The 11,698-nt window shown below is 42.0% G+C and overlaps 1 protein-coding gene across 1 annotated transcript; it reads right to left on the bottom strand.

Annotated features, from left to right (window-relative positions):
- Positions 1-10,443: 10,443 nt before the first annotated feature.
- On the bottom strand, positions 10,444-11,274 carry LOC126424570 (speckle-type POZ protein-like). The gene has a single exon (XM_050087314.1). It carries the CDS (start codon positions 11,272-11,274, stop codon positions 10,444-10,446), a length of 831 nt encoding a protein of 276 aa, XP_049943271.1.
- Between the last annotated feature and the right edge of the window lie 424 nt (positions 11,275-11,698).

The raw sequence follows: 11,698 nt of genomic DNA, 5'->3' as shown, positions 1-11,698 counted from the left end.
ATGTCGTGTCTGATAAAGACAGCCTTGCAGACGAATTAGAGCACTTGAAATCTGTATTTCAACATAATGGATATTCTGCACATCAGGTCAGTACTGCTTTAAGGATGAAAAAACGTGACCACCCACAAGATCAAGAGGATAAGGAGGTGTTTAAGTCCAGAGCATTTCTCCCGTATGTCGGTAACATTTCATCGAAAGTAGGCAGAATTTTAAAGAAACATCGTGTGAAAGCAATCTTCCGGCCACCTACAAAGACTCGTGCTCTTCTGGGCTCAGCCAAGGATGATCTGGGATTACGAAAGGCTGGAATTTATAAAATACCTTGCGAGTGTGGGAAAGCCTACATTGGTCAGGCCACACGCACAGTTCACGACCGCTGCGTTGAACATGAGCGCCATACTCGCCTTTTACAGCCCAGTAAGTCGGCCATAGCCGAATATTGTATTTCCACAGGACATACTATGGATTATTCTGGCACGAAAATCTTGGCCCCATCGAGATCCTTCTGGGATTCAGTTGTTAAAGAATCCGTGGAAATACGTTTGGCGGAAAATCTCATTAATCGTGATGGCGGCTTTCAATTGAATAAGGCCTGGGACTCGTTGATTTCTTTAATATCAACCAAAAGAAAACTTTTTATGGCTTCTGACATGTCGAGCGGCAAGTAATTTTAATTTTAATATTGAAATTTTGCATTTTATTGTTTTGGACACGTCTGCTTGCATGTTTTACTTGTATCACGCATTCGTTTGCGCTCCATAGATGCAGTAATATTGTAGAGGGCCTTGGAATCGACAGGTGGCGCGCATGCTACGGTAACTTGCGCATGCGCGTCTTGCGGTACTTTTACGTATAAATAGAGCGACTTGCACTAGCAATCTCCAGTGTCAAACACTCGCCTGAAAATGACTGTAAGGTTGTCAGCCGAAATATCGTGGAAAGAAGTCGACGAGATCCGGCTGCAATACCGAAATCTTGTGGAATATTCGATACGCGCGGAAAACTTCAAGAGTCACTTCTCGTAATACTCTTTCCATGTCGATGAGGTAATCTGATTAGTCACTATTGCCGATATAATCATCGTGAGAGAACATCAACTGTGTTGATATTTAAATCAAGTGTCACACACTATGTGGACAAAAGTATACGGACACCCCCAATAACATACGTTTTTCATATTAGGTGCATGTGGTGCCATCTACTGCCACATATCGGCGACCTCAGTAGTCGTTAGACATCGTGAGAGAGCGGAATGGGGCTCTCCGAGGCACTCAAGGACTCCTATGATGATGATGATGATGATGATGATGATGTTTGGTTTATAGGGCGCTCACCTGCGTGATCATCAGTGCCCTTACAAAGTTCCAAGTTTTACACAGTCCATTTTCTTTTCACAATCCAATCTACTCACACTCACAAATGATGATGATCATGAAATGATGAGGACAACTCAAACACCCAGTCCCCGGGCAGAGAAATCCCCGACCCGGCCGGGAATCGAACCCAGGACCCCGTGATCCAGAGGCAGCAACACTAGCCCCTAAAACACGAGCTGCGGACACGGACTTTGAATGTGGTCAGGTGATTGGGTGTCACGTGTGTCACACGTCTGTACGTGAGATTTCTACATTCCTGAACATCCCTAGGTCCAATGTGATAGTGAAGTAGAGACGTGAAGGGATACGTACAGCACGAAAGCGTACAGGCCGACCTCATTCATAATTTAATGAATAGTAATTCCTCCCACACCTTTTTTCAAAACAGATCAGGCATATAAAAAGCCAAGGATGCCCTCCCATTACTCTGGCCAAACTGCGAGAAGACTCAAGATCTGATTCAAGAATCTATGGTCACCATTTGTTCACATAGTTCCTACCTTGAAACATCACACACCATGCTGCTAATTTAAGTAACCAACATTTCATAAGTTAATACAATTTTCAATAATCAGTCACAACGCTGACTGAGTATCCACTGGCATAATATTTATGTACGTAAACTGTGTCTAATCATTTGTCTGTTATACAGTATACGATGGAAATGGAAATGAATATACGGCTTGTTGGCCTGGAGACCCCATCTGCAGTTGTTCACCTGGCTTTTCTATTTGACGCCACTTCAACGATATGCACTTCCGTGTAAAGAGGATGATATGAAATGATTAGGACAACATGAACACTCAGTCCCACAACAAAAGAGATCTCCAACTGAGCCTGGAATCAAACATGAGGCCCAGTGGTCTAGAGGCTGTAATGGTGACCATTAGACCATGAGCAATAGACACTAATGACTGCACTGAAAGTTACCAGCAATGCCATAATGTCTACTGTCACAATGTTTATATATGCAGGCCTGTCCCTTATAATAATTTTTAACTGATTTTGTCTTTTACAGTATTTAAGAGAATGCCAATTTCCATAATACTTTTGTAAAGAAATGTTTTTCTTTGTTTGCTTATATTAGTTATGAATAATACTTACTCAATATGTACTGCATGTACTGAATATATATATTGTAACGTTTATGTACATATTGTAACTTCTGTAACTATTGTAACTTATAAAGTTGTATGCGCTTTTTGTGTAGGCCACCATCACCTTAAGGAATTTTCTCCACGACGAAAAATAGCCAATATCACATGTAAAACATAAGCCATTGGTGAACAGCCTTCTGATGACAAACGTCTATGATCGAAAGCAGTAACACTGCTATTCTTCCTTAACAGATGGATATATATTCGTAAGTATTAGTTTTAATGAAGAGAATGATGTTTTTGCGCTTATGTGTGTTAGTGAAAGATTTAAATCTTTGCAGGAAATTGATTATATAGATTTTTTGACGATCCTTGTTAAGTAAAAAGGTTGCTACAGCTGCATATGTCTTCATGAAACAATCATTTTTGTCTTCTTTTAAAGAAATAGTTCATTTTCTTCCATAGAGAAACCAGACAGCTGAAAAATTTTTTGTATATAAAGGACAAATTGTGTGGTTTACAAAATATTTCATTTATCGTTACTTGTGTAGTGAGTAACAATGCTGCAATAAATTAGAAGTGTATGACATGTATTAGCTCATCTCCAGAACATAGTGCAGTTTACCCTGTCTGACTGAAGCCAGCCTCTAATCTTTATAACTGAGTCTGTCAACATTATATGTGCGCATTTAATAATTGAGTTAATCAGTCAGACTATCACATGTGACTTAAACACCCTAAATTTGATGAAAGCAGTAATATGTGTAAGATGTTACTGAGGTCTCTTGAAGCACTGAGATCACTCCATATGACAAAATTCAGTGCTCTGCTAAAAAAACATTCATACGGTCTTTTTCTGAAATCTCTGTATCAGTCTTTTTTTGAGAAATATTTCGTGAGCCTAATTCTGTAATAATTCAGTGAATACCTTCGAACTGTAGTAGGAGGTCAGAACGAAATGTTATGTTGTGAGTTATCTGCAGAATTTATCACAACTGTACTGAGATGGTGAAAGATAGTAAATGTCAAAATATTAGTGTTTGATGGAACGCTAATTTTCAGTGTACTCTCCCCTTACATACAGAAGATGAAAAACTAGTTTTTACATAAACATGCCATGTGTGACATGACAAAAGGAACAGTTGTCTAAAAGGATGGTGTCCATTCCTAGGACACCCACCTTGCTTTTACATACATACACTTTGTTTCAGCTGCCAAGACACCGTACTAATGAGCTTGGTTTCAAGCACTTTTTGGAAAAGTTCAAAATACGTCTCCAGAGGCAACATCTAGCAATTGCCCATCAATGGCAGGTTCCCTTATCTGTGAGACATACTTTTCAGGTGGAAGCCCAGATGTGGATGCAATGCTTGTTGTAAATGATGTTGAGTTCAAGTACTGTGAAAATACAAAATATTTTCTGTAAACAGAACTCCACAGGATTGTTTCTGTGCTGATAACAGCTATGTACTTAACGTCAACGAACTTTCATCTAACCTGATGTAATGGTATCTCTGACTTTAAGATCCTAGCTTGACCGAAACCAGTTGTCGATAAGTAAACACATATTACAGTTGCTTCTGATAGTTTCGTGATGCCGTTCATGTGGAGAAAATAGTAGCAGCCTCTGGGTGTATGTGTTGTTGTTGTGGTCTTCAGTCCAAAGAATTGTTTGATGCTGCTTTCCATGCTACTCTATCCTGTGAAAGCTTCTTGATCTCCCAGTACCTACTGCAACCTACATCCTTCTGAATCTGATTACTGTATTCATCTCTTACTCTCTCTCTACGATTTTTACCCTCCGCCCCCCCATCCCCTATCCCCCCCACACACACACACTTCTTCCTTGGTGTCTCAGTTGTGCCACAAATTTCTTTGCTCTCCAGTTCTGTTCAGTATCTCCTCACTAGTTGCATGATCTACACTCCTAATCTTCAGCATTCCTCTACATTACTTCGCTTCAAAAGCCTGTACTCTCTTGTCTAAACTGTTAATCGTCCATATTTCACTTGAATACATGGCTACACTCTGTACAAATACTTTCAGAAAAGACTTCCTGACACGTAAATCTATTCTCGACGTCAATATATTTCTCTTCTTCACAAACACTTTTATTATCATTGCCAGTCTACATTTTATATCCGCTCTATTTCGTCCATTATCAGTTATTTTGCTGCCCAAATAGCAAAGCTCATCTACAATTTTTAGTGTCTCGCTTCCTAATGTAATTCCCTCAGCGTCACTTGATTTAATTCGACTACATTCCACTATCCTTGTTTTGCTTTTCTTAGTGTACATCTTATATACTCTGTTCAAGACACTGACCATTCCACTCAACCGCTCTTTCATTCCTTTACTGTCTCTGACAGAATTACAGTGTCATTGGCAAATCTTAAGGTTTTTATTTCTTCTCCATGGATTGTAATTCCTACTCCAATTTTTTCTTTTGTTTCCTTAACTGCTTGCTCAGTGTACAAATTGAATAACGTAGGCGATATCATACATCCATGTCTCACTCCCTTCTCAACTACTGCTTCCTTTTCATGTCCCTCGACTCTTATAACTGCTATCTGTTGTAAACAGCCTTTAGTTCGATGTATTTCACTCCTGATACTGTCAGAATTCCAAAGAGAGTATTCCACTCAACATTACCAAAAGCTTTCTCTAAGTCTACAAATGTAGGTTTGCCTTTCCTTATCCTATCTTGTAAGAGAAGTCGTAAAGTCATTAGTGCCTCATGTGTTCCTACATTTCTTCAGAATACAAGCTAGTCTATCAGTTTCTCCATTCTTCTGTACAGAATTCGCATTAATATTTGGCAGCCATTACTTAGTAAAATGATCGTTCGATAATATTCACACTTGACAGTATTGGCTTTTTTCTGGTACTGAAATTATCACATTCTTCTTGAAGTCTTACGGTATTTCGCCTGTCTCATACAATTCTCTCACCAGACGGAAGAGTTCTGACACGGCTGATCTCCTAAGGCTGTCAGTAGCTCTTATGGAATGCTGTCTACTCCCGGAGCCTTGTTTCGACTTAGGTCTTTCAGTGCTCTGTCAAATTCTTCTAATAGTATCAAGTCTCCCATCTCATTTTCATTTACCTCCTCTTCCATTTCCATAATATTGCCCTCAACTACATCTCCCTTATGAAGGCCCCCTTATACTCCTTCAACTTTTCAGCTTGCACTTCATTGCTTAAGACTGGTTTTCTATCTTGGTTCTCTTTCCTCCAAAGGCATCTTTAATTTTCCTGTGGGCAGCATCTGTCTTTTCCCTGGTGATTTACGCTTCTATGTCCTTACATTTATCCTCTAGCCATTCCTGCTTAAGTTTAAGCACTTACTGCCAGTCTCATATTTTAGACGTTTGTATTTTTTTCGCCCACTACATTTAGTGCAGTTTTGTATTTTCTCCTTTCATCAATTAAATTCAATATCTCTTGTGTTCCCCACGGATTTCTACTAGGCCTCGTCTTTTTGCCTATTTGGTCCTCTGCTACCTTCACTATTTCATCCCTCAAGGCTACCATTCTTCTTTTACTGTATTCTTTTCGCCTATTTTTGTCAATCATTCCCTAGTGCTCCCACTGAAACCCTCAACAACCTTAAATTTCCTACGTTTTTGCAATTTCTTCAGTTTTAATCTATAGTTCATAACATATAATTGTGATCAGAGTCCACATCTGCTTCTGGAAACGTCTCACAATTTAAAACTTGGTTCCTAAATCTTTGTCTTACCTTTATATAACCAATCTGAAACCTTCCTGTGTCCCGTGGCCACTTCCACGTACACAACCCTCTTTCATGATTTTTAAAGCAAGTGTTATCCGTGATTAAATTATGCACCGTGAAAAATTCTACCCTGCGGCTCCCTCTTTCATTCCTTTCCCCAGTCCATGTTCACCTATGTTTTCCTTTTCCTACTATCGAATTCTAGTCCCCGTGGCTATTAAATTTTCGTTTCCCTTAACAATGTGAGTAATTTCTTTTATCGCATCATACAATTGTCCCATCTCTTCATCACCTGCGGAGCTAGTTGGCATATAAATTTGTACTACTGTGGTGGATGTGGAATTTGTGTCTATCTCGGCTACTGTAATGCATTCACTGTACTGTTCATAGTAGCTTGCTTGCGTCCCTAGTACCAGTACAGCAAGGCTGTATAATCCAGATTGTTGCCCCTGCAGCTACTGAAAAGGCTGCTGCCCCTCTTCAGGAACCTCTCGTTTGTCTGGCCTTTCAACAGACGTATCTTCATTGCGGTTGCTCCTACGGTGCGGCTATCTGTATCTCTGAGTCATGCAAGCCTCCCCATCAATGACAAGGTCCATGGTTCATGGAGGGAGGGGGCGTATGTATATGTAATAAATATGCAGTGTAATTAGGGGATTTGATGGGGTAGTTGATATTGTGGGTATTGTCAGTTACAATTACATTACTGTACAAAAATTAGTATGATCATCTATTGAAAAGAATTTTCTAGTGCAACACCAAGAATATTTTTGTAATCAAACTATTAATTTTATACAGACAAAGACGTTTCTTCTTAAAAGAAATTGTACCGTGGACTTCCATTCAAAATGAAGAACATTTCCTCAGTCAAGCCATGGCTTATCCCACCATTTTAATGTGAGCTGTAGTTTGTATGCTCCAGAACTTTCCAACAATGCACTGGAACAAATAAATACCGGGTGATGAGAAAGTCAGTATAAATTTGAAAACTTAATAAACCATGGAATAATGTAGATAGAGAGGTAAAAATTGACACACATGCTTGGAATGACATGGGGTTTTATTAGAACCAAAAAAAGTTCGCAAAATGTCCGACAGATGGCGCTGGACAGCAAAACGTCAGTGACTCCGCATGAAAATCGTGTATAAAAGGAGCTGTAATGAGAGAGAGAATCACATGCGCCAGCAGTCGCAGCATGTTGACATTACCTAAAAAGGCGCTTTTAGTGAAGCTGTATTATCAGAATGGGGAATGTGGTAGTTCAGCGTTACGATCCTATCGCCATAGGAAGGGGACTCGAACGGGTAAAGGTCCGTTGACAAATGCAGCTGTGGCGAGAATGATTTCGAAGTTCGAAGCCAGGGGTTGTTTAGACGATAGAGCCCGTAGTGGCCGACCGAGCACAAGGCGTAATGCTGCTGAGACAGTTCAGGAAGAAATGGAGACTGTAGCGCAGGCTGTTCCAACCGAGCTCCAGGGAGCCGGAGCGCTCCGGAGGAGGGGGAAAGCGAACTCACTGCCCCCTGGCCGCATGCAGCCGTAATAATCCGTGCTCAATGACAGCTATGACTAGCCGCGGGAGCCCTGTACCTCTATTGGAGGATACCTTTCTATTCATTGAGAGGGATGGTCGACCGCAGTGTTTTGTATGTCATAAAGTATTTAATTCTGCGAAGAGGTACAATATACAGAATTAAATACAGTCAGGTAGAAGGCGTTACACGCAGAGAACTGGTAGCCAGGCTTAAGAACGACATACCAGTAGACGTATGTTTAAAAACGGATTCGTAATACGGATGGTATCAAAACATGCAAGATAGTTCGTGTTCTGTAATGCACCAAGAGGCACTGTGTGCTGAAACAGTAGACTAGGTGGCGTAATGAAAGATGTCGTGAAGTGTGTGAATTTTGTGCGTCGTCAAAGGATTCCTGAAAGATGTGGAAGCGGAGTATGGGGATATATCTTACCACAGTACAGTTCGTTGGCTGAGTCAGGGAAAAGTTCTTGATGTTTTCTTTGTCATTAGTGAGGAAATACCCCTTTTCTAGAAATGAAAGGGGAAGAAATGCGTTGTCTGAAAGATATAAAATGGATATCAGACCTGGCGTTCCTAGCTGACATAACTATGCATCTGAATAATTTAAATCTGTCATTGCAGGGCAAAGGGCAGCTAATCGTTGACATGCACGACCAGATCAAAGTGTTCATGGAAAAGTTACGTTTATTTGAGAGGCAGATGAGTAATGGACATCTAACGTTCTTCAATCATCTTGCTTCTTTAAAACTACCTGAAGGTACTACTCTCGGCGATTACCAAGCAAACTTAAAGCAGCTCATCACGTCGTTTGAAACACGATTCCGAGACCTCACTAGTTTGGAAATGGAAGTTAAGGTGTTCAGCACTCCTTTTTCAGTTTTGCACCGATGACTTGTCATCGTCACTTCTATTGGAGATTATTGATTTGCAAAATTCAACTTTGTTGAAAGAGAGGTACTACAACACGTTGTATTTGTCATGATGGTAGTGTTCATTACAGAAAAAACATTTCCCAAACTTCACAACAATGCCGCTCAGATCATGTGCATGTTCGGATCTACGTTTCGATGTGAGCAGCTTTTCTGAGCAATGAAAACAGTTATAAAGTAAGGAACGATCGCTTCTTCAGGATGCAACAATGAAGGCCATCCTCCGCATTAACGCTGCGAACACTTTGACGCCTGATATTTCCGATCTTGCAATGAAAAGAAAATTTCAAACTACAGAGGCCCAATAAATTTAGTATGCAATTTCTTGTAAAACAGTTGTTTCTTATTTATTTCCTGAACATCGTATTTCCTGGTGTAGCACGTCACCACGTCTTAGCAGCTAAGAGTGTGAGGTTGTCGATCTTGTAAGACGCAGCTGGCACATCAAAACCCGTGCCTTGCCGCCTGCCTCAGCCAGCCGTGTCACGTGCCGGCGTGCCGGCCCACTTGACTGGTCACAGCGAGCGGCACGGCTCCCTGGAGCAGGGAGCGCTCCGCGGCTCACAACGGAGCCCACGAGCTGGAACAGCCTGCTGTAGCGGGTTCGTCTACGCGCGGGGAATTCAGCGCTCGTGCAGTCGCACGTCGCACCAGCATTCCATACACTACTGTTTGGCTGGCACTTAGGCGTACCCTCCGATGCTATCCGTACAAAATCCATCGGCATCATAAACTGTTATCTGGCGATTTAGTGAAGCGGATGGCATTTGCGGTGTGGGCGTTTCAAAAATGGAGGAAGATGACGATTGGTTGAGTAACGTGTTGTGGACCGACGAAGCTCATTTCACGCTCTGAGGGTCTGTCAACGCCACAACTGCAGAATTTGGGCTACCGAAAATGCTAGAACTGTCTTGGAAACTCCACTGCACGACGAGAAAGTCACGGTATGGGTTGGATTTACCACATCTACCGTTATCGGGCCTTGTTTCTTCGAGGAAATGCGTGATTCTGGTTTTTGTAACTGCTACCATGACGGGTGAGAGGTACGCCGATATTTTACAGAATCGCATCATTCCCAGCCTGGCTGATAAACACCTGCTGGAACGTACGATGTTTACGCAGGATCGCGCTCCATCCCATATTGCTAGACGCGTGAAAGAAAGATCTCTTGCGCGCGCCGTTTGGTGATGATCGCGTGCTCAGCCGCCACTTTCGTCATGCTTGGACTCCCAGGTCCCCAGACCTCAGTCCGTGCGATTATTGGCTTTGGGGTTACCTGAAGTTGCAAGTGTATCGTGATCGACCGACATCTCTAGGGATGGTGAAAAACAACATCCGACGCCAATGCCTCACCATAACTGCGGACACGCTTCACAGTGCAGTTCACAACATTATTCCTCGACTACAGCTATTGTTGAGGAATGATGGTGGACATATTGAGCATTTCCTGTATAGAACATCATCTTCGCTTTGTCTTACTTTGTTATGCTAGTTATTGCTATTCTGATCAGATGGCGCGCCATCTGTCGGACATTTTTTGAACTTTTGTATTTTTTTGATTCTAATAAAACCCCAGTCATTCCAAGCATGTGTGTCAATTTTTACCTCGCTATCTACATTATTCTGTGGTTTACTGAGTTTTCAAATTTATACTGACATTTTGATCACCCGGTATATTATGGCAGAGAAAGTTTAGACGCTGAATGATGCAACTGTTGTTGCAGAAAAGTTCAAATAACAGGCAAAGCTCGATTCTTGTTACTGATTCACCCCATCAGCTCACTGAGACGCTGTATGGCTTCAGGATGAGCAGTTATAACCAAAGCCCAGCCAGGAGTGCGCATCACCCGGTAGAGATTGGTTCTGATGAAAAACACCGCACGGTCCCACAGCATGTCGCAGGAGAACAGCAAGGCGTTGGCTGCGGTTTCTGCGGCGTTGTCCACATCCAACTGGCTGGCGATGTGGGCCTCGCACTGTCGCTTTAGCTGCTGGAGCTGGAATTTGTCAGCAGCTATCAGCAAGTCCCACGGCATGTCCTTGAGAGCCGGCGCCACACCCGTGTACATAAACAGCAGAACCTGCTTCAGTGCTTCGGTCTTCACATCGGTGATCTGCACAAAGCCTTCCTTTGCTTCCTTCGTGTGAGGCTGCAGCAGGGCAGCGAAGTAAGGGCTCCGCACAGACAGTAGTGACTTGTGTGCCTTCAGAACCGAGCCTTCTGTGTGCAGCTCGAAGTCTGTGTGGACTTCTTCACTGTACATCTCACCTACAGCCCTCGCAACATCAGACTGGTGTTCTGCTGTGTCTGCCGTGGGCAGCTCGTCGTGAACAATGCATCGCATGCAAACTTCACACTGCAGTGTTATCTCATTTTCGCTGTTGTCCTCTCTTATACAGTCTGCTTTCCTAACGAGCTGCATTTCGGAGGAGTTTCCTTCTTCCAGTTCGTACCATTCACATGGAAACACTTCTCGTTTTTCACCACTTGGAAGAATCTCGTCAGCTTTCAGCTTCGCTCTCAATAGCTTTCCCGATTCACACTTTTCGAGCAAAAACTGCAAAAAAAGTTCATTGTTTTTCTTTGTAAGAACCATGCACCATTTACTGAAATTCTGGTGGGTGAACGAAATGGACTTAATTCCGGCTGTTCCTTCTAGTGTCTTCAGTCCCCTCACAGTCCAGGTTTTAACAAAAGTGTAGTCCTCAAAGTTTGTACCATTCGAGTCCTTTAGAACGGTTGGTGTACCAGTTGCTACTTCTGCAATATCAATTGTTCTGAAACTTCCTCCAGCAACAAACAGATGTCATCAAATGATTTTGAACATTTTATCATGTCCTCTGTCATAAGTATCTATTATAATGCATCTCTACGTAATTATTTCCCAATTAAGACATATACAGGGTGTTACAAAAAGGTACGGCCAAACTTTCAGGAAACATTCCTCACACACAAATAAAGAAAAGTTGTTATGTGGACATGTGTCCGGAAACGCTTAATTTCCATGTTAGAGCTAATTT

The sequence above is a fragment of the Schistocerca serialis genome, chromosome 10 (genome assembly GCF_023864345.2).
Source record: "Schistocerca serialis cubense isolate TAMUIC-IGC-003099 chromosome 10, iqSchSeri2.2, whole genome shotgun sequence".
NCBI classification, from domain to species: Eukaryota; Metazoa; Arthropoda; class Insecta; order Orthoptera; family Acrididae; genus Schistocerca; species Schistocerca serialis.
The sequence above is the reverse complement of the archived record's forward strand: the minus strand, read 5'-3'. Positions and strand labels throughout refer to the sequence as shown.